General features: G+C 48.6%; 1 protein-coding gene across 2 annotated transcripts in view; it reads left to right on the forward strand.

The window, feature by feature from the left end:
• The window catches only part of MYO1D (myosin ID), a 152,280-nt gene that overhangs the window by 32,183 nt on the left and 97,659 nt on the right, over positions 1-22,438 (forward strand). For both annotated transcript variants that reach the window (XM_079327775.1, XM_079327776.1), the window contains exons 2-14: positions 3,401-3,609; positions 5,011-5,104; positions 5,926-6,091; positions 7,740-7,793; positions 8,644-8,739; positions 9,805-9,921; positions 11,101-11,304; positions 12,413-12,558; positions 12,640-12,754; positions 13,383-13,553; positions 18,506-18,576; positions 20,402-20,476; positions 21,881-22,013. In XM_079327775.1, coding sequence (XP_079183901.1) covers positions 3,401-3,609; positions 5,011-5,104; positions 5,926-6,091; positions 7,740-7,793; positions 8,644-8,739; positions 9,805-9,921; positions 11,101-11,304; positions 12,413-12,558; positions 12,640-12,754; positions 13,383-13,553; positions 18,506-18,576; positions 20,402-20,476; positions 21,881-22,013 — 1,651 coding nt within the window. The remainder of the gene's footprint in view (positions 1-3,400; positions 3,610-5,010; positions 5,105-5,925; positions 6,092-7,739; positions 7,794-8,643; positions 8,740-9,804; positions 9,922-11,100; positions 11,305-12,412; positions 12,559-12,639; positions 12,755-13,382; positions 13,554-18,505; positions 18,577-20,401; positions 20,477-21,880; positions 22,014-22,438) is intronic.

The raw sequence follows: 22,438 nt of genomic DNA on the forward strand, positions 1-22,438 counted from the left end.
TGAATTGGTTTTTGGCTGCTGAGCTACTGGAGAGAGGGGACTGAGGGGAAACTCACTGGGGCTGCAGCTCTGATCTCTGCTCCCAGGGCCAGGATCCAGGGAATGGCTGGGGCTGTGTCAGGGGGCTGGGATGGAGCTCAGGGAAGGTTCTTCCCCCAGAGGGTTTGGGCACTGCCCAGGCTCCCCAGGGAATGGTCCCAGCCCTGAGGCTGCCAGAGCTGCAGGAGAGTTTGGACAGAACTGCCAGGGATGGACAGGGTGGGATTGTTGGGGTGTCTGTGCAGGAACAGGGTGGGACTGGATCATCCTTGGGGGTCCCTTCCCACTCAGGACATTCCCTGAATCTGTGACATACAGGAATTATTCAAATGAAACTACTGCAGGGAAATGTTTTGTTGTAGCACAAGCTGATGTGATTTTCATGAGATACAAAAGAAGGTCTGACCCTGAAGGTGTTACCCCGGGAGTGGACCCTGGGGTTTCCTTTATTAAGGAACTTTTTTTTTTTTAAATCAAGGAATTGCACTGTTGTTGCTATGATGAGTAATGAAACCTATGTGTTCTATGTGTTACACCTCAGCACTAAAATGCTTGTGCTGGCTGTGAAAAGCACCAAATGGATTTGTGTTGTTTTGTGACCTTGTCCTGCAGAGGAATGGTGGCTCAAAGCTCCCCATTTGCACTGCCCTTGTGGGTTGTTTTCTTAAGCTTTCCTGAGCTCTCCACCAGCAAGGCAAACCCAGCTCTCCCTCTGGAGCCTTGCAGGAAAAGAGGCCCTGCTGTTCTTGGCCTGCTGCTGTGCTGAGCCAGGCTCAGGGATGAAAAGGGGCTTTATCAGCAACCAGGGGCAAGGAGCAGGAGCTCCTGATGGAACATCTCAGTACAGCTCTGCAATTTTAACTCTGGTGCTAGGAATAAAAAAAAAAAGAAAAATAAATGAATTGAGATGTAAATGGTGGTGTCACTTCTTCACCAACTCTGTATCCCCAAAGCCAGGCTGGAGAGGTGCCTTTTTGTCAAGTCTGGAGATAGATCCTTCTTCCCCATCATCTCCATCTGCTTTACCACAGAGCTGAATACACAACTCACTAGAGCCCAGTAAAACCTTTTAGAACTTGGCTTGGAGGCCCAGTGTGGGCTCTGTCACCTGAGCTGAGCTGTGGGGAATGGCAGGCAGGATGTGAGCCTGCTGCCTGTGCCAGCATCCCAGCTGGAGCCCCTCTGGAGCTGGGACTCTGCAGGGCCAGGCTGGCAGCACCAGATCTGGAGCTGCTGCTTAGAGGCACAGGCTGCTGGCACTGCCCAGGCTGCCCAGGGAATGCTCCCAGCCCAAGGCTGCCAGAGCCCCAGGGAGTTTGGACAGCACTGCCAGGGATGCCCAGGTGGGATTGTTGGGGTGTCTGTGCAGGAACAGGGTGGGACTGGATGGTCCCTGGGGATCTGCTCCCACTCAGGACATTCCCTGATTTCATGATTCACTCAGGGACACTGAACGGTCACAGGAGGAAACTTAAACTGGGCTCTGGCAATGCGAGTTTACATAATTCATTACTTAAGGAAGAGGTCAAAGTATTGGGTGCTGTGGTGGTGGCTTGGCATGACACTGCAGCAGGAATGGCCTTTATTTCTTTATTTCTCCTCAGCTAAAACAACCCCCCTCACCTTCTCTGTGGCCATGAACCCTCCAGCTGCTCATGGGGCTCCAAACCTCTTCCATAATCTGCTGGATCTTTGTTTTCAGCATCAGCAGTTCTGTGCTGCTGGGCAGGGACTTGGGAGAGCAGGCTCAGTGTTCTCCATTGGGCAACTCACCTTTGCCAGGTGTGCATCTCCAGAGGGTGGGAATGATTCTGCTCATTGTGGTGTTCTGGTGGTTTCCATTACACATTGATGTCCTAGTGTGACTTGATCTTCTTAATCCCAACACTGTTGTGTGGGTTGGGTTTTTCAAGCTCTCCTCTGTGTATGCAGAGTCCCTCATGGGCTCCCAGCCTGGTATCCAATCCCTTTGCACTTCTACCTGTTTGGGATCTTCCAGAAAATTAAAATTAGGGCTATTGGTATTGCTAACTATGTTGACTTTAACTTTTCTAAGACATTACTAGTACCTTTCAAACAGCATCTATTTTAAAAAATGTAAAATATGTTTGCATTTTAAGCTCATTATTGTTTTGGGAAATGCATATCAGGACACTTTCAGTTAAAAATGATGGAGGAACAAGAGGATGTTTTGCAATTCTCGTGTCTTCCCAGTGCAGTATTCCAGGAGGAAGCTGGAGTGGGAGGCACCAACACTTCTGGAAAGTGCAGTGCTGGTTGCTGGATGATATTTCTTGAGTTTTATTACACCTGCTAAAAACTGACGCTGCCAAGATGCTGCAGAAAATTCTCAAATGAACAATAGAAAATGTCAGGGCTGTCACCACATGGGGGTGGTAATAAATTCAATAAAGTAATGTTGGAATTTGTGCCGGAGTCCATCAGGATTCGAGGCTCCCGGGCTCTGTGGAGGGGTTCTGGTGCCATCTAATGTCCCGAAGTTTAAATACAGCTGCAGACAGGGATGGGCGCTGGAAATCCAGGGTTTGTGTGTTCATCCCTAAACCTGTTTTCCTTCCTCCTTCTGAAAAACAAATGCTGTGTGAAATCCTCAGGTGTTAATCTGGAATTATTCTGAGCTCTCCTTATAGGTAACTTTTAACAAAACGGGAGTTTGTTTGGCAACATCTCATAATTCAAAGATTTTTTTAAAACTAACGTCAAGTCGTTTTCTGTCTTGTTTGCAGAAAGAATCAAAGAGCCAAGTAGGGATAGGAATGGTGGAGTTTAGGGTTGTTTGCACACATTCTTAGAAATGCTTCCTCTCTGGTGTAGCAGCAGTGATGATACCAAAAAGCCTTCCAGCAAAAAGGACTTAGCTAGAGCTGAGAGGCTGCAGTTCCCTCCTGGGCTTCTGGCTTTGTTTACTTCCAAGTGTGATTAGACCTTCCAATGAGGGCTTTGGAGCTCCTGCTCCTCTGGCCTGAGCTGGGCCATGGAGAACTACGGAATGGGAAAAAGAATTTGCCTTTAAATCCCTTTTATGAAGCAGATTAGCTTTGCTCCTCAGGCTTGTTCACTTATTGACAATTGTAGAAGCTGTAAATTCCATATCATGTATGTGGAAGTGAAACAGAGATAGAAATGTCCTTTGTATGTGGTGGAACTCCAAGCCAGCCCTGGGTTGTTGTCCTTGTACCCTCGGGTCTCTGCTGCTGTGCCATCCCTGCCCGGGGAATGTCCAGAACCAGGGTTTTATTGTCGTGTATTCACAGGGTGATGGGGGAGTTCCCCCATGACCCGGGCAGCCTGTCCTGAACCTCTGCACGTGTGTGATTTCTGCCTTTTGTCTGCTGGGCAGGTTCGAGAAGGGCCGGATTTACACCTTTATCGGAGAGGTGGTTGTTTCCATGAATCCTTACAAGAACCTCAACATCTACGGGCGGGACATGATCGAGCAGTACAAGGGCAGGGAGCTCTATGAGAGGCCGCCCCACCTCTTCGCTATCGCCGATGCTGCTTACAAAGCCATGAAGAGACGATCCAAAGACACCTGCATTGTCATCTCAGGTAGGCTGGAGCTCTGCATGGTGATGAGCACTTGATCTGTGTGAAATTCCAGGCGGAAGGAGAATAATGGTTTGCCTAATGACAGCGTTTTATAAAAGAAACTTCATTAATCTTAAAGCTGCTCATTTGCATTTGAATCCGTGTGTGGAGACCGGCACAATTATTTCTTATCTCATTCAAGAGCTGGTGCCAGCCAGGAGCTGGATCTGTGCCTGCAGACAGATAATGTGAGCAGGAGCCTTGTGTCTGCTCCAGAGAGTGACCTGGGATCAGGAGTGACCTGAGATCAGGAGTGACCTGGGATCAGGAGTGACCTGGGACTGGGAGTGACCTGGGACTGGGAGTGACCTGGGATCAGGAGTGGCCTGGGATCAGGAGTGACCTGGGATCAGGAGTGGCCTGGGATCTGGAGTGACCTGGGACTGGGAGTGACCTGGGATCAGGAGAGCTGGGATCAGGAGTGGCCTGGGATCTGGAGTGACCTGGTATCAGGAGTGACCTGGGATCAGGAGTGACCTGGGACTGGGAGTGACCTGGGATCAGGAGTGACCTGAGATCTGGAGTGACCTGGGATCAGGAGAGCTGGGATCAGGAGTGGCCTGGGATCTGGAGTGACCTGGGATCAGGAGTGACCTGGGACTGGGAGTGACCTGGGATGAGGAGTGACCTGGGATCAGGAGTGACCTGAGATCTGGAGTGACCTGGGATCAGGAGAGCTGGGATCAGGAGTGGCCTGGGATCAGGAGTGACCTGGGACTGGGAGCGACCTGGGATCAGGAGAGCTGGGATCAGGAGTGGCCTGGGATCTGGAGTGGCCTGGGATCAGGAGTGACCTGGGATTAGGAAAGCTGGGATCAGGAGAGCTGGGATCAGCAGAGCTCAGCCTGTCTCTTCTCAGGAGCTGCTGATTTCTGTCACTGCCCTGGCTGGTCACTGTTTGCTCCCTGCTCCGTAGGAAAGGCCCTGGCTCCAGCAGTGGGAGCAGGGCTGGTACCAGAGTGATCCCTGGCTGGATCCTGGCACTTGGTTTTCTTGATGTTCCCGTGCTTGGGCAGCTCTGAAAGGAGAGAGCCCCAGGCTGGGGTGCTGAACAGTGGCCCCTTGTGCTGCTGCAGGCCAGGCTTTCTCCTCTAACAATATTCCTTTGATCCTTTATGTGCCAGCCCCTTTCCCGACCTGTGGAATCTCACAGCACAATTGCTCAAAGTCAGCCCAGCAGCAGCAGCAGCCAGGCAGGGTTATGGCTGTGTTTAGAAAACGTCCCAAGTGCAAACAAAGATTGCTTTAAGAAGAAAATATCAAACTGCTCAGGCACTGTTGGGGTAGAATTGAGGTCTTCTATCCAATGATTTGTTTTGCTTTTTTTCATCTGTTTGGTCACCGTGGTGTTTCTGCCCCCAGGTGAAAGCGGGGCTGGGAAAACTGAGGCCAGTAAATACATAATGCAGTACATAGCAGCCATCACCAACCCTGGGCAGAGGGCTGAGGTGGAGAGGTAAGGCCTGGGCTGGAAAAGAAGGGAAATTCTCCTGCTTGGGGATCTCTTTCTGTGGGCTGTGTAGGACCACATTATCAGATGGTGATTTATATAAATCACATGGTGATTTATACTTAACTTTTTCAGGTACTGGTTTTACTCTGGGAATTTTGCAGTATTAATTGTGGAAATCACATTGAGATGTTTATTTTGAAAGTTTAAACTTTCAAAATCAAAACAGCAACAGAAATGCCATCCAGCCAATATCAACTATCTAATGGCAGGACTCAGTGATATTAGAGGTCTTTGCCAACCTAAATTATTCTAAATTGCTTTTCCTGGGGCAAATTGCCTGAAATTTGGGTGGGCTAGAACACCATGTGGAGTGCATGGAGTGTATTCCATGACCTTCCAGACTCACATGATTCTGAATTGCAAAATATCCCTCTCTGTCCTGGAGTAAAAGTTTTGGAGCAAAGAATGTGGTTCTCTGCAGAAACAGACTTAAATCTACCCTGAATGAACTCAGGAAAATGACTTGAAAAAGAGTTTAGAAAATTGGTTTCAGAACTCAAAGGTGTATAGAAGCTGAATTTCTGGTGCTGATTTCAGGGTGGGGGTCTGGTCTTTGAACCAAAGAGCATTTGGCTGCTGACAGCTCCCAGCTGATTTCCCATGGGATTGCTGTTGTCTTCCACATCTGCCCAAATCCACCATCAAAGAGCATCACTGCTGTCATTGAATTCTTCTGGAGAGATGGTTGTGAAAAAAAAAATCCTATGGTGTGAGTGTTGAAGTCTTACCCTGTTCTCTCTTCCATCCATCCATCCCTGCTGCAGAGTGAAGAACATCCTGCTGAAGTCCAACTGTGTGTTGGAGGCCTTTGGCAATGCCAAAACAAACCGCAACGACAATTCCAGCCGGTTTGGAAAATACATGGACATCAACTTTGATTTCAAGGGAGACCCCATAGGTGGGCACATCAATAATTACCTGCTAGAAAAGGTAAGGCACCTTCCATTCCAGGGTTACAGCCTTTGCTGGAGTTCCTTTTGCAATCTGGGCTTTGCCAGTAGAAAGTTTTCCATTCAGACGTGCACCAGGTGATGTGTGAGGGCACAGAAAAACAAATCCAGGGCTCAGGAGTCAGGAAAGGCAGTGCAGTCCTGGCAGCTCCTGGTGCACCATGACTGCCAGAGCTCACCAGCAACGGGGCTGTGTTACCCAGAGGATTGTGTGTGTGTGGGTGTGTGAAGTTTAATATCAGTTTTTATTTTGGATACAATTTACCCTTTGCACAGCTCCTGCACTGAGTTCTCCCCGGAGAAGATCTGCAGGGCTGGAGGGAGCAAGTGTGCTTGAGAAGTGTTATTTTGGAATAACACCACAGCCTTGGTGAGCTGTTGGTAGCATTGTTTTTATATATTCTAAGTGATCCTGAGCACAATTATTTTTTTGTGTCATTAAGTGGTGTCTGAAAACATTGGAATATGCAAAACTGGAGAGCTCAGGCGTGAGCTGTTAACAGTTCTTGCTGTGTGAGACACGTCTGGCTTTGATTATGTGTTTGACCACATCTGCCAACACCCTTTTTTGTTTGTGTTTCTTTTTACTTATCCCCTTATTTCCCTGAAGTCTATTTTCAGAATAAACACTTTATTTTAAAAAACAAAACAACAAACCCAAACATTTAACTTGGGATACTTTGATGTAAAAAGAGGGCTGGGACTGCAGCTGCAGTGACTTAAATCCTGATGATTTATTTATCCTGATTGTTTATTTCATATTCTTAACTTCTCCCAAGTTATATTTGTTTCCATTTGAAAGCAGTGGAGGCTCTGGCCCAAATACAAGCCATAATAGACAGTGGCTTTGCAGCAGGAACACATCAAATCATGGAATATCCTGGATTGGAAGGGACCCACCAGGATCATCCAGTGCAGCTGCTGGCCCTTCACAGACACCCCAGCAATCCCACCCTGTCCATCCCTGGAGCTCTGGCAGCCTCGGGGCTGGGACCATTCCCTGGGGAGGCTGGGCAGTGCCAGCAGCCTCTGGGTGAGGGAAGAACCTTTCCCTGATACCCAGCCTAAACCTCCCCTGCATAGCTTTGTTCCTCATCACTCTTCATAGTTCAAACTTGTAGCATAAAATAAGGACACATTGCTTGTTGGCTGAATGTCTGCTGCATTTAACCCTTGTTTGTGCTGTTTTCCTCTGGTCTGGAAGGAGGATTCTGGAATGGAGCTATGGCTACCTAAAGCAAGGCCCTTGTGCCAGAGCAGAGCATGCCCCTGTGCAGCTGGTGCTGTGGGCAGCCTGTCCTGGGGGGTGTAGGGGTGGTGACCACTAGACCCTGAGCATTCATCTGTAGTCACAGACTCCTGTTTTTCATTTCCAGTGATTAAATAATTTTGAAACTAAAGCAGTGTTTTATTTGACTCTTCCGTGAAAGCAACCCTGTGGTTCCCACATGGCATTCCTGGGTGGAAGACCTGACTGTAGACCTTAGCTTCAGGGTCACATGTGTGGGATGGTACTCCCAAGAGCCCAAGTGTGAGATGGGATGGATTTGGGGTGTCCTGCTGATGTGGGTGTCTGAAGGGAGGTGCTGATGCCCCACTAACACCCAGCTCTGTGCTTTGTTCCCCAGTCCCGTGTGATCGTGCAGCAGCCCGGGGAGCGAAGCTTCCACTCCTTCTACCAGGTTTGTGTTCCTTTGCTGGAGCAGTGGCTTGTCCCCAGTTTCCCAGACACTTTGGGCAGAGCACTCAGGGCTTTCACCCTCTCATGTGTTTTGCAGCTTCTTGGGTGATCTTGGGCTCTTCAGTTCTCTGCGGGGGCCTGGGCTGGGAGGGAGCCTGGGAAGATGGATTGTTTCTATCCTCCAGTCCCATATTAACACATTTCTAAACTTTAAAGGAGGCTGACTAAACAAATATGGTAGGATATTGGACTTTGACTCACTGTTTTATTTGCACTAAGCCTAATCCCTCTATTTTCTCCTGAGGCCTTTAGTCCATATGGAAGTAGTTTTATGACACCAAGTTGACTTTTTTAGTTTTTTGGATGTTCTTTAATGTCTTCCACATTGTGTGGTGGGTCCCTGTGTGTCCTTTAGAGGTTATGGTCAGCCTATTAGTATAACCTTGGTTCTGCACTGAGGGAAGGAGAGGTTAGTTTGTTTATTTTTTTCCCACTTTTTCAGTACTCCACGATGGCATGTTAGCACTTCCCCTATGGATGTGTCATTTCCAGAAGGAAAAGTCCCTGTGTGGGCAATGTGCTTGCCAAGGCACAGCTGTAGCATGGCACAGGTGTGAACAGGTCTGTGAGGGCTTCAGGCTGGTTTTTATACAGTTGTGACTCTAAAGGACAGTGACTTGTGGTGGCAGAGCCCTGCACCATTGCAGCCCCTGCATCTTGCACATTGTGCTCCAGATATTGCAGCAGTAATTAATATTTGCATTACTTTTCTTGTCAAGCAGATGAATAAGAGAGAAAAATAAGGATTTTCTGTTTTTCATTCAACATTTCTTAAAACTCTCTTCATGCAGCTCCTGCAGGGAGGTTCTGAGCAGCTCCTGCGTTCTCTGCACCTCCAGAAGGATGCATCAGCCTACAGCTACATCTGCCCTGGGGCACAGCTCAAGGTGAGGGCTCTGAGGGGCAGCTTAACACTGGAAGTGCTGCTGGAAATGCTCAAAGCACTGCTGAGCTAGCAGAAGTTGAGATCAATGGTGATGGATATGGAAAGGTGACACTGGTGTGCTGTTTGTAATGAAGTTTCTGGCTCTACAAGATAAAGCACAAGTGTACTTAGAGCCATAGGAAAGATAAACAAAATGTACAAATATACCTGCATGCTGCATGTGTCTGCTTATAAACAGCAGTGAAATGATTCATTAATAAATGCAGGTGGGGATATTTGACCCATTACCAGTGGCAGACATTCCATGCTCCATAATGGGTACCTTAAACTGCCTTCTGGAGCAAAGAGCCAATAGGACTCATATTTTTGCAGCAGGATCTTTGGCTTACTGAAGCACTGAATCTTCATGTCTGATTTGTCCTCAAGGGGGAACTCTTGGCAGGAAAGAAGGGAACAAACCCATAAGCTTTTTAGACAACAAGATGCTGAGCACTTCAGATACATCTGGAGTTGTCCCTAGTGTTACCCTTTGAAGCAGGGTCCAGACCAAGGTTCTCTGATTTCCTAGGTGCTTTTGTGAGATGCACTTTGGTATACAAACCCAGAGAATTCTTCCATAGCAGATGATTCTCTCTAAATATGTGCATTGAAATCAAACTCAGGAGGCTGCAGGGAGGGAGAGAGAGGCTGATTTTGCACAGAGAACTGGTAAAGAACAGAGATTTCCTGCTGGTGCTCTGCAGCCTTTGCTCAGAGGGTCTGTGACTGCACAAATTATCCCTGTTCTTCTGGGATTTTTTATGAACTCTTTCTCAGCAAATTCCACTGGGAAATTTATTGTGCTGTGGTGGATTTGTGTCTCCTGCTGCCAGAATACGTGTGTGCAATGCAGGGTTCAGTGTCCAAGTACACAAGATGGCATTTGAATAAGCTGGGAAACCTCATGACTGTGTCTTGCCTCTGAGAACATCAAAGTGCATCTCTATTTCTCATGGGCTTGTGAAATCCTTGCTCCCTCACAGCTGACTCCCATTAAATCCCCCATCCCAAACCTCTCTCCCCTCAGTGTTCCATCAATGATGGGGCTGAGTTCAAGGCAGTTGCTGATGCCATGAAGGTGATTGGCTTCAAGCAGGAGGAGATCCAGACTGTCTACAAAATTGTGGCAGCCATTCTGCACCTGGTAAGCTTCCTGCCCATGGGTATCCACCCCTGAACCTGTCCCTGGTTCCTCAGGAGGGCTTGTACTGCCAGCAGCTCTGATTGTCCTGCTGTAGAAACCTTTGGAAGCTCTGGTGGCTCAGGAGGTGTGTCCAGTTCACAGCTCCAGTGGTGAGAGAAAGTCCTTGCTGGAACAGGGCACTGCAGTGATGATCACATGTATTCCTGCATGTTCCAGATCCCAAACCAGGCATACCACTAAGTACTGGGAGCTGTTTAGTGTTCTGGAAAAGGAACTGTTGGGGTTTGGCAGTGAGGGGATAGGGAGCTTCTGTCCCTTTGTGCCCTCACACTCACCTTCACCACAGTGATTCTGCTTCACTTCATGGTGAAGGTTGAGCACAGGAAACACAGGAGACCTCTTAATTCTTTGTGTTCTGAGGCTGAGGAGATCCCTCCTTCTCGTGGATCCTCCTAGGAGCCACAGAGCCTCCTCCCCTGCACTGTGTCCCTGTAGCTCAGCACTTGTGTTTCCCTGAGGAAACAGGTGGGCAGGAGGAGGGTGGCAAAGAGCAGCTTTGTTCCAGTTCCTTCTGCTCCTTGGGATAGCAGTGCTGAGAAGGAAAAAGGGAGGCAGAGCTGAGTGAGGCCATGCAGGCAGGCTGGGGGACAGCCCTCTGCTGGGTCACCAAGGGGTGTCACTGCTCAGTCCTGGCACAGAAGGTACCCAGGAGCAGAGCTGTGCTGGTGGGTGCTGACAGTCCAGTCCCACTGGCACTGACCTCTCAGCTTCCCCAGGCCATTCCCATTCCCACTGTGGCAGTAGCACTGCCAGGGCAGCTGCAGCCAGTGGTGAGTGCAGTGAAGACAAATGCTACATCCAGCATTTGCATACATGCTGCAATTCCCTATCCCTGCACTCTGAATCTTGGGGTGGTGTTTGATTAAATCTTAGGAAGTGTTTGATGTTGTTTGTCCCTAAGGTGAGCTGAACACTGAGCAGGAATGCTTTGCTTTGGGAAAGCCTTTCCTGCTCCAAAGCAGCTCCAATTGACATGTGAGCTTTGAGGGTGTGGATATGCCACATCTTCCAGTGTGGCAGGAGATTTGCATCCTGGAATAGCAGGTAGAACATGGATGGACATGGGGTGTGCTGATCCCTGTGAGTAAAGGGCAGATGGAGAAACGCTGCTGGTTGCAGGGGAACCTGAAGTTCTGCGTGGATGGAGACACTCCCATGATCGAGAACAGCAGGGCGGTGTCGGCCATTGCGGAGCTGCTGTCCACCAGGGCCGAGCTGCTGGAGAAGGCGCTGCTGTTCCGCACGGTGGCCACGGGCAGGGACGTCATCGACAAGCAGCACACGGAGCAGGAGGCCACCTACGGCAGGGACGCCTTCGCCAAGGTGAGTCCAGCGCCCTCCTGTGCTCAGAGTGTGTCCCCCACCCACAGAGCCCTGCTGCCTGCCCCAGGCTTGAGGGTGCAGCAGAGAACGGCCCTGCCCAAGGCTGGCATTGCTGAATTGCTCAGTGCCAGGAGGCTTCTTGGCTGGGTCACTAAGCACAGGGCTTGCTGGACATCCTGCAGATTTCTCTCTGAACCTTCGTGCTCCTGAGTTCTCTGGGGGTCTGTGGCACCTCCCCATCCCTGCTCTTCCAGCAGTGCCACAGCACACTGAGGAGTGGGCTGGCTGCAGGCTGGGCTGGCATCTGTAAATGTGTCATACAGGGAGCAATTTGCTGTGGAATGGGATCCTCAACTTCATTTTGCAGTTAAATTCAAAGAGTGGAACCATAACATCTAGAATTCAGGTTGGAAACACAAAGTGTTATTTTAAAATTTGTTTTTAAAGAACTGTAGAATGCTTAGGGTTGAAGGGACCTTAAAGACCATCTCATTCCAGCCCCCTGCCAGGGGCAGGAACACCTTCCACGGGAAAAGTGAGTACTGATGGCAGAAGTGACAATTGTTCAACCTCTGCTAAGAAATCAAATTATAAGAGAGGAATGGAAGAAGTTATGAATGTCACTGATTATTAACCTGACTTCTTTTCCTGAGATAATCTATTTACCCAGCTTCACTGCACATTTTGAACATGAAGACTTTAAAGACACCTCTGCCTACAGAACATTATCTTTGTGAAGGGTGAACAGGATTATTTTCCTGTCATTGTATTCAGTTGTTGGGTTTCTGTGACTGACCTCTCTCTTGCTCTTCACTATTGTTGAATAATTCTCAGGAGTGGTACTTATTAGGCAGCTGAAAAGCTGACTGGAATCAAATTAGGGAACTGCTGCACCCAATGACCTCACTGGGATTTTCACTTGGTGTAAATGAGTTTTGGAAGAAAGAGAAGAAATACTTCCATAGAATATTTTCTCCAGTCAGTAGCTGCTCACATTCAGCAGAACATGACCTGCAGCTTTGATGGAGGCCTGGAAGGAGCTGTGTTGAATTTCCTGGGAAGAGTGGGGCAGGTGCAGGCAGGAGCCCTCAGCCTGTGTTTTCTGCAGGCCATTTACGAGCGTCTCTTCTGCTGGATCGTGACACACATCAACGATGTCATCGAGGTCAAGAACTACGACACCACGGTGCATGGCAAGAACACAGTCATTGGGGTCCTGGATATCTATGGCTTTGAGATATTTGACAATAACAGGTGAGCCACCTTCTAAAGCCCAGTGTTGTGCCTTCACCTTTCCCAGAGCACTCATCGCCTTTTCTTCGTGTGTTTTTGCAGTTTTGAACAATTCTGTATTAACTACTGCAATGAAAAGCTGCAGCAGCTCTTCATTCAGCTGGTTCTGAAGCAGGAGCAGGAGGAGTACCAGCGAGAGGGAATTCCCTGGAAGCATGTGAGTGCATTGGCAGGGGAGGGAGAGGTCAGTGTCAGGTCAGTGTACCAGCACAAGTCCCGGATCTGAAGTTGCTCCACATGCAGGCTCCAGTCGATAGGACATCTGTGTCCCTGTCAGGTTGGCATCAGGCTGGGGCAGGAGCTCCCCAGTCATCTCACCACATGTCTCCTTGGGAAAATAAGGGACTCCAGGTCTGAGATGAACCCAACTGTTGCACCTCTGTGATGCCACACACATGACTGTGGGTTTCTGTGCTGAGTGCTTATGGATTTTTCTAGTTGTTTATAGTAATACAAAAAAATGTTCTCTTTTCCTGTTCAAACTCTCTTCAGAATGCCAAGGACAGGATGTGCAGTGTCATTGTAGTGACTGCACACAGCTGAACTGTAAAAGATATTTTAAAGGGCATTCTGCAGCAGAGGTCTTGAGACATATCTGAGGGGTTTGAAAAACAGCTTGTTTTGCTGTTCAGTGTAGGAGAGCAGCTTGCTTTTTCTGGAATTAGAGATCTGCACATTCAGAGCTGATTGCTCCTCACTGTCACACTGATTGCTATGGCCAGCACTGATACCCTCCCATTGCTGCAGCCAAGGGCACAAACACCCCTGTCCTTTGTTTCCTGCAGATTGATTACTTCAACAACCAGGTTATCGTGGACCTGGTGGAGCAGCAGCACAAAGGGATCATTGCCATTCTGGATGATGCCTGCATGAATGTGGGGAAAGTCACAGATGAGATGTTCCTCGATGCCCTCAACAACAAGCTGGGGAAGCACGCACACTTCTCCAGCAGGAAGGTAACCCACAGACCTCGCTGTCCTGTGCCATCCCTTCCCACGTCCTGAGGTGGAATGGAGTGAGGAAACGGGGTTTAGGGCTGGCTGGGCTGGAATCCCTGCAGCTGAGTGTGAGTGGAGAGCCCGGAGCAGCGCCAGCCGCAGCGGGGCCGGCAGAGGGAGCTGCAGCATGTGCGGTGCTCATCCCGTTTATTGGGGATAAAGGCAGCCCGAGCTCGTGCCTTGGCATATCATGATGTCATCTGGAGCCAATCGATGCGCCGGCTCAGCCCACGTGCTGTTCTTCCCAGGCTGCTCTAATACATAGTGACAGTGAAATTATTCACACTCCTGCATTATTACAGCGCTGTGATTTGGGCTTTTTTCATCATCATTGGCTGCAGAACATGCTCGTCTCCCACTGCAACTCAGAGCACCCCGGCCCCTCGCCTGGCTTTGTCTGGGCTACAATGGGCGAATTAAAAGCCTTCATTTATTCCTCACTTGGCAGCAGATTGCAAAATGGTCACCAGCCTGATTAATTTGAGAATCTTTCACACAGAGTAATCAAATAAGGGCCTTTAGTTTATTGATGTCTCTCTACTCAGAAACATTGTCTGGAATGTATGGCTCAGAGTGCTGGTCCCCCCCTGCTCCCTCCCACCACAGCACAATATTTTATGTAGGTCAGAAATACCAAATTAGCCTGGTTGTGTAAGATATGTGCTAAAGGCTGCCTTTGGGAGGCCCAAGATAAACAATGGATCTGGCTGGGGCTGTCTGAGGAGAGGCCAGGATGAGAATAAACCAAAAGCACTTTTTCCTCCCAGATGTTGCTTTCCTTAAATGCAGTTTTGCTGCAGCACACCTGATGTCTCACCTGCCATGTGCACGAGCTCAGGGAGGGGGACATGGAGCTTCATTCCAGTGCTGACCCAGATTTCACTGCTCGAGCAGTGACATGGAATGTGCTGAGAAAACCCACCTGAAAACAAGTGTGAGGCCTGGCCTGGGTTCCTGTTTGAATGCAAGCTGCTTCCTTCACTGGCAGTACTGATGGAGTCTGGGATCCTCTGCAGTGGGGTGCTGGGGCAGTGGTCCAGTTTCTGGAGCTGTCTGATCAGTGGATGTAGACAGAGAAGTTTGGTTTCTGTTCTGTCCTTGCTCCCACATCTGCCCAGGGGAAGGGGCTCTGCCACAGAGGGAGCAGGTGGTCCTTTAGTGCTGTGGCAGAAGGGGATGGAATTTCAGGAGGTGCTATGAGAGGCTATAAAATGAACATTTAAAAATAAAATCTGCTCAAGTCCTGTCCTTCGGGAGTCCCCTCCCAGCAAGGAGACATTAAAGGGCAGCACTGCCAGCTGCAGCGTTCCTCAGCAGGAGGGGGCGTTGTCAGAAACTGCCTGCACAGCCTAAGAGGGAGACAAGGAATTCTGCTATAAATAATGTTTATGGAGGGGCTGATGGATCTGCCTGCCTTGCTGATTTCTAGTTAAATCAATAGAGCCTTGAAAACATTGACCCATAAACCTCTCAGCATAATTATTATTTTTTCTCCCCATCACATCTCTGCAGACATCCCAGCACCTCAGAGCTTTTCCTCAGTCCCACCCAGAAGTGCTGTGGGAAGCCTGAGCCTTCTGAGCCAGGCTTTTCTGAACTTGGATTAAAACAAAGGGCTTGGTTCCATCTCCTGCCCTGCCTTTGCAGGCTGTGGTGGTTCTTTGGGTCCTGTAACATTCTACACAGATGGGAGCTGTTCCCAAAGAGCTGAGTGTGTGTGTTGGGAGCAGCTCCCATCCCTCAGCCAGTTCATGCTCCACTGCTCCCTGCACAGCACATGCACACAGGCTCCATGTGGAGAAGCTCTAGGGGGCTCTGGTGCCCTAAATAGTCGTGTCCTACTTTGTGTACCCGGCTGCTCCACGGTGCTGCTGCCCTTGTCCTGGGGAAGGCCAAGCAGCCAGGACACTGCTGGTCAGCACTTCCACAGTAGAATTTGTGGCACAGTGTTGTATTCCTGGAGCATGGGGTTTTCTCCTTGTGTTTGTCTAATGCCAGTCTGGATGTGCAGATGTGCCAGCTGTTCTGGTGGCCCTTCCCAACATCACCATTTGTATCCTCAGCCTCTCCAAGTTCCATTTCTTTTCTGTTGATACTAGACTTAGGAGGGATCAAGTGCAGTGACAGTCCATGAATGCCTCAATCTTCAAATCATGGAGAGTATCAATCTCAGCAAACTGGTGAAGGGAAGAGTACCAGAAGATCCATTCCAGTCCACCTGATGTTGTGTCTCTCAAGACACTGGGCAGTGGTGAATGCCCAAGTGAGAGCCCAGTATGGGACAAATGCACTGATAACCCAACATGTTCCCATTCTCCAGGGACCTGCAGCCCAGGAATCTCCTGGTCTACCTAATAGGGTTTTTAATGTGGTTTTTTTTTGGTTTTTAAATCCACAAAGAATTTCACAGCTCAGATACTCAAGTGAAGAACTCCTTCCTCCCTCTTTCCCTCCTTCCTCCCTTTTCCATTTTAGATTACACCTCTCACCTCCTAGCTTTTAAATAGCAAAACACAGTTCTCTTTGTCTTCCACTACATCATCTCCACGTTTTTTTTCCATCATCTCTGGGCATTTCTTTCCTTACCTGGGGAAGCTGAGTTTGTTGGGCCATTCTCCCAGGGCAATCAGTCAGCAGGGCATGGCTTTGCCCTCTCCCAGTTCTCCATGTCCTTTTTGAGGTGAAGGAGGGAAGTTAAGGTCCCAGTTGAGTCAGGAAGGGAGGTTTGGGGCCCATCAGGGGGTCCATCAGTTCCTGTGAGCTTTGTTCTTTCTCATGGGGAACCCCTCCCCTGCTGGGACGTTAATTTGCTCTACTTTGCCCTCATTTAGCTCTGGGTGTCTCCCCCTGCTCTTCCCAGCCAGCCCTCTGTGGTTAAATGCCCCTACCCAGCCCCATGACCTTCCCACTGCCCTCAGATTATGGCTCATTGCAGATGCTGTGGAAGCACACACTCAGGGCAGGCTTCCACAGCATTCCCCCTTTCCAACACCTTTCTCCTCTCTTTGTTCATCACCCTTGAGTGCTGTGAGCTGTCAGTGAGGAGCCTCATGGAAGAGCTCACAGAAACCCAAAGCAGTTCAATGTATCAATGGACTTGCTGCTCTTTTTTTCACTAATTTCAGCTGTTTGTCCAGGAAACACAAAGTTTGGAGAGAATGACTGCTTTGGAAAAAGCCAAACCAGCAAACAACAAAATCCCTGATTGCTGTGTTCTATCTCCTAAATCCCTGATTGCTGTGTTCTGGCTCCTTCCAGCCACTCCAGAGCTGGGTGAGCTTTAGGAGGAACTTGTACTGCCACCTGTGCCCTGTCTGGTAACACAGACACATTTCTTTTGCCATTTGCTATTTACCCCTTTTATTCACTTGTTGGTTTGAACTGTGTATTTGGGTGGCTGAAAAAGGCACTGCCCAGCCTTTGTCCTGGGAACAAAGCTGCAGCAAGAAAAATGGATTTGTTTTCCTGGTATTGCCTCATTTCTTCATTTTCTCTGTGTCTTGCTGCACCTTGGTCATCCATCAGCTCTGCAGCTCCTGGTGCTCCCTGCTCCTGCCATGCTGGACTTCCCACACCTCTGGAACCTCCTGGGGACCTTGGCACTCACACTCCTTAGACTCCTACTTTTGATTATTTTGGTGTAAAATATATTCTGGTTTTTTAATCTGTTCTTACAGTTTGAGCCAATCTGTTTTGTGTTCTTGAACACAGGTGAATTTTTGGAGTCTTTCTCCCTGCTCCTAATCATCCCTCCTACCTCCTGACATGCTAATTTCCTCTTTTATTTCTTCAGGACTCTTTGTGGATAGCAGATATCTGCTCATAGCCCTCAGTGGTGTTAAATGCTGCCTGCAAAGACTTAATTCATCCTCCTGCTCCTTTTGCCTATAACAAAATCCTCATTCTTATCTCATACTCCTTTTTAATTAAGCCAACCCTGATGGATTTTTTGGCTCTTGCTATTCCTGAAGGGATGAGTGTGTTACTGCCACTGCTGCTGAACAGCTGCCACATGGCACTGGACATCTTCTGTTGTACAGAAGGGATGGGATGGGATGGGATGGGATGGGATGGGATGGGATGGGATGGGATGGGATGGGATGGATGGGATGGGATGGCATGGCATGGCATGGCATGGCATGGCATGGCATGGCATGGCATGGCATGGCATGGCATGGCATGGCATGGCATGGCATGGCATGGCATGGCATGCATGGCATGGCATGGCATGGCATGGGATGGCATGGCATGGCATGGCATGGGATGGCATGGGATGGGATGGCATGGGATGGGATGGCATGGGATGGGATGGCATGGGATGGCATGGGATGGCATGGGATGGCATGGGATGGCATGGCATGGGATGGCATGGGATGGGATGGCATGGGATGGGATGGCATGGGATGGCATGGGATGGCATGGGATGGGAATTTGAGGCTGGAGCAGTGGATCTGCAGGGGGGTCCCTGCTTGAGGAGTGTCAGATGACCAGGAGGGATCTGGGGCTGAACAAGCCTTGCTGTTGTCACAGCAGTTGGCCCATGTCTCTGCAGAGGAGTTACAGTGCAATGGCAAAAAAGGAAGATGTGAAGAAGTAATAAATTAACTCGTGGGTGCAATGTTTCTCTACAGGCACGAGTGCTCTTTTTTGCATAATGGTGTTTCTGAGATAATATCAATTTCTTCATAAAATTATAGGCTCTTGCAGCTTCATTTGTACAAGCACATGTTCTTACAGTGCGTGCATGAAAACATTTCCAGCAGTGGGTTTCACACATAGAAAGTGGAATTCCTATAGTTCCCAGTGCTATTTTGAAGGCAGGTTGCTCTTCCATGGAGCTTGTAAATCCAGGGGTGGTGTTTTAATATCACTCCATGGGGGTTGTTTTAATAGATGTGAATTTATTTCAGCTTTGTGCCACGGACAAAACGCTGGAGTTCGACAGAGACTTCCGGATCAAGCACTACGCTGGAGATGTGATGTGAGTTCCCTTCAGAAATAAAGTTGCTTCTATTTTTGTCTTCCCAGCAGCTCTGAAGTGGTACAATATTCTGATTTACTGCTGCTTCTGGTGCAAGCCAGAATAGCTGTCACACACAATTACAGGGTGCAGTGCTTGCTTATCAATTAAATCTTCTGCTGCTGCCGTGCTCTACAGAGTGGGAATTTGTACTTGGAGTGAAACAAAAGGAGAGTGAGGTGTGGGGGGTGAGGGGAGAGCAGTGCTCCAGGGGGGAAAAAAGGGAAAAAAGGCAGCAGTGTTTATGCAGGAAGGCTACACTGAGCTAATAAAATGTGGTTTAGACATCTGTTTGGTGTGATTATATAACTCTGGCTTTCCGTTCTCCAATCAATTGGAGCAGGCTGGAAGCACAGGGGAGTGATAACCTGCAGGAGGGATCAGGGCAGGAGGGCTGGGCAGTGCTTGCCTGGAGCCTGCAGGAACAAGTGCAGGGGGTGACAGCAGTGGGAAGGGGGAGTGAGTGGAAGTGAAGATGCACATGGTAGAAACCATTTGCTGGGAAAGCTGTTGAGTGGAATATCACTGGAGTCATGTAAGGGTTTAGGATTTGTGTAACTTCCCATGTCAGAAGAAAGGGGGTTACTGAGGGAATAATTCATGATTTCTTTTATCTTGGGATTAATTTTACCTTTAATTTTCAAGAACAAGCAGTGTGATCAGACTGGAGTCCATGTAGCACAAGCAGGTTATCTTCTGGAGTCTTTGCAGAGCAATTCCTGACAGACATCCCTGATTTCAGGGGTTTTGGAGGAGAAAATATAGGTGCTGTCTTAGTGATTGAACCTTCTGAACTGCCAGTGGCTGAGAAATGGTGTAAGAGAAAACTGAAATGTGGAAGGAATCACAGATAGTTCAGGCTCAGATCTTACATGGAGCTTTAGACTTGAGGGTGGAGGGCCCTGGCACAGGGTGCCCAGAGTGCAGCCTCTGGATCCCTGGCAGTGTCCCAGGCCAGGCTGGATGGGGCTTGGAGCAGCCTGGGATAGTGGAAGGTGTTCCTGCCATGGCAGGGGGTAGAATTAGATGCCTTTTAAAGGGTCCTGTCCATGACTCTGTGATTTGAGGATGCTCTATGCAGGGATTTGCAGGTTGTGGGTTGATCCCAGAGCCTGCAGGTTGGGTGGCATCTGGAGCTCAGGAAGCACCTGTGTGGGAGTCACTGAATGGGGAGATTTTGGACCTTTTCCATGAGGGCAGAGCACTGCCTGCCTTGAGACTTGGAGAAGAGATGAAGCCCTGAAATAGTGACCTCCTGGAGTGGTGCTCCTGTAGGAATAGAGGAAGGAAGGAATCTAAAGTGTGTGAGTTTCTGTGTGCATTGATTTCCAGGGGAGCTCCCCAGTCACTATCAGAGGCTGCTCTGGAATTCAGACTCTCCACCAAGAGAGGGGCAGACTGCACAAATTGGAAAACAAACCTGAATTTCTCTAGGATTTAACACAAACACACACACTTTGTTTGGAGACAGAATCCTGAGTGTAACTCCTGAATTTAGGCCATCTCCCCCCTGCCCAGGTGCTGGGGGGTGTCTTAGGCAGCCCCTGCCCAGCTGCAGGAGCTCTGGAGCCACTTGTGTTGTTCCTTTGCTGGAGGTGGGAGCTGGGCCCAAGGATCCAAGTCTCTCACTCTGCTCCTGCAGCAATTAGTGACAGGCTGGGAGCTGAGCTGCATTAGCATCTGCTGTGTCTCTAGGAGTGCAGGGATGCTGATTCCACAGTTACCAGCAGCTCACAGAAGGATTTGGCTACTTTGCAATTAACTCTGGTTTTCCTTTATTTTTTAGTTACTCAGTCTCTGGATTTATTGACAAAAACAAGGACACTTTATTTCAAGACTTCAAACGCCTCATGTACAACAGGTAAGAATATTAATGAGGTGAATTTTAATCTGATTTGTCAGAATCCTTTTTTTGTGGAGTGATGCTATCAGATACTCAGGTTTTCAGTGATTTTGTCTTCAGTGTGTGTGAATAAACACATTGCTTTGGGATTTGATCTTTGTACATCTCCTGTGACCCGAGGCTGTTACTGGATTTTTCAGGTTAAAGTCCTTATTCTGTACATGTTGTTTCTGTTCTGATACAGCCTTTAATTGAACAGAATTTAAAGTGGGTTTTTTTTGAAACCAACTGATTGTGCAATCAGGATTATGCAGAGCTTGCTTGTGCTGCCTGGTTTGTCATTAACCTGTTGCAGATTTACCATCACTGCTCTGTCTGTAATCAGTGCTAAAGATACTGGGAAGCTTTGGTCAACAAAGACATCCTTGGCCTCATATAAAACACTCTGTTTTGAAAGAAAATGGGGAGATAGGTTTGAATCCTTTCATGTCTGCAGTGATGTGAGAAGTGCAAACCATGAGGTCACATGGGCAAGAAAAAGTTGCCTTGAGAAGCAGATTTGAAATCCTATCAGAATGTGGGTGGAAGTGGCTATGGAGCTGTTTCTCTGTATGTGGCATTAAACATGTCCTCATTGTGTATTCTGCAGCTTTCAGGGGCTCTGCTCAAAGGGCAGTGGCACAAACACCCTGCAGTGGTGGGCACTTTTACCTGTGCAGGTGTTAAACTGCTCTGCAGCCCTTTGGGTTGACTGGCTGTGCTCTCCTGAGCAGTCCCACTGCTCCTGTTTTCAACACTTCCCACTGACCAGAAACCTTGCAAAATATTTGCTGTGTGATTTTATCAAATTTAGCCTGTTTTCTGTGAAGTCTCAGGAAAATCCTGTTCCCAAACATCACTTCCAACACATTAAAGCCTGTGACAAATTGGCCAATGGATTGCTGTAAATGTGCTCAGTTTTTGTCTGTTCCTGAACTCTTGCCATCCATCAGGGCCAGTTTACCTCACTCTGAACCCTTCAAAAATACAGGCTAAAGTGTATAAATGACTTTATATACCAAGAGAGGTGCAGAAATGCAGCTTGAACACAGGTGACAGGTTCTAAGGGAGGGTGATGTGGGAATCACTCTCCTCTGTGTTGATTAAATTCTTTCTGTTGTGCCAGTGAGGCAGCCCCTGCCTTTGATGGATCACTCTGTGGGATTTTCACTGTCCTGTTCCATCCTGATCTGAAGGGACAATGTGCTGGTTGTTTTTCCAGAATGTTCAGTTGAATTTGCTCTTAAGAGCACAAAATCTTGTGCCCAGGAGTGTCACCCTGGCTTGGGTGATGCCCTGTGAGCTGGAAGCAGCAGTGGGTCTGGGTAGAAAGCCACTGTTGGGTTGTGCTGGGAGACTCCAATTAAAGAGACTCTCTTGTAGCTCCAACCCTGTGTTGAAGATGATGTGGCCTGAAGGGAAACTGAGCATCACTGAGGTCACCAAGAGACCTCTGACAGCAGCTACTCTGTTCAAGAACTCCATGATTGCACTGGTGGACAACCTGACACTGAAGGTAAAGATTCCTGTTTCAGAATTTACTCTGACTTCTGCTGAGAAGACTGTGGCTTCTCCCTGGAGAGATTCCCACCTTCCCATGGCTGCCACCCATCAGGAGCTGAGCTGATCAGAGGCAGAGGAGCCTGGTCTGTGCCTGGTCTGTGCCAAACAAGCTTTTGGCTGGGCAGGTCTCAAGGGAGGGTCACCTCCATCCCCCATGAAGAAGGTGGATTTTTGGTTCCTCCATGAGAAGTGCATATTTCACTGTAGGAAAGCCAGTCTGTCTTAGGTAATAATTATTATATCAAATCACCTTTAGGACAGCTCTTTGGGAAGAGGGCCCAGAGGATACTGTTCATGGTGGAGAGATTCTCTCTGGCTTCCCATGCCAGTGGGAATACAATACAGACAGATCTGTGTGAATTCCTTCTTTCCTCCTCT

This window comes from Erithacus rubecula, assembly GCF_903797595.1.
Source record: "Erithacus rubecula genome assembly, chromosome: 27".
NCBI classification, from domain to species: domain Eukaryota; kingdom Metazoa; phylum Chordata; class Aves; order Passeriformes; family Muscicapidae; genus Erithacus; species Erithacus rubecula.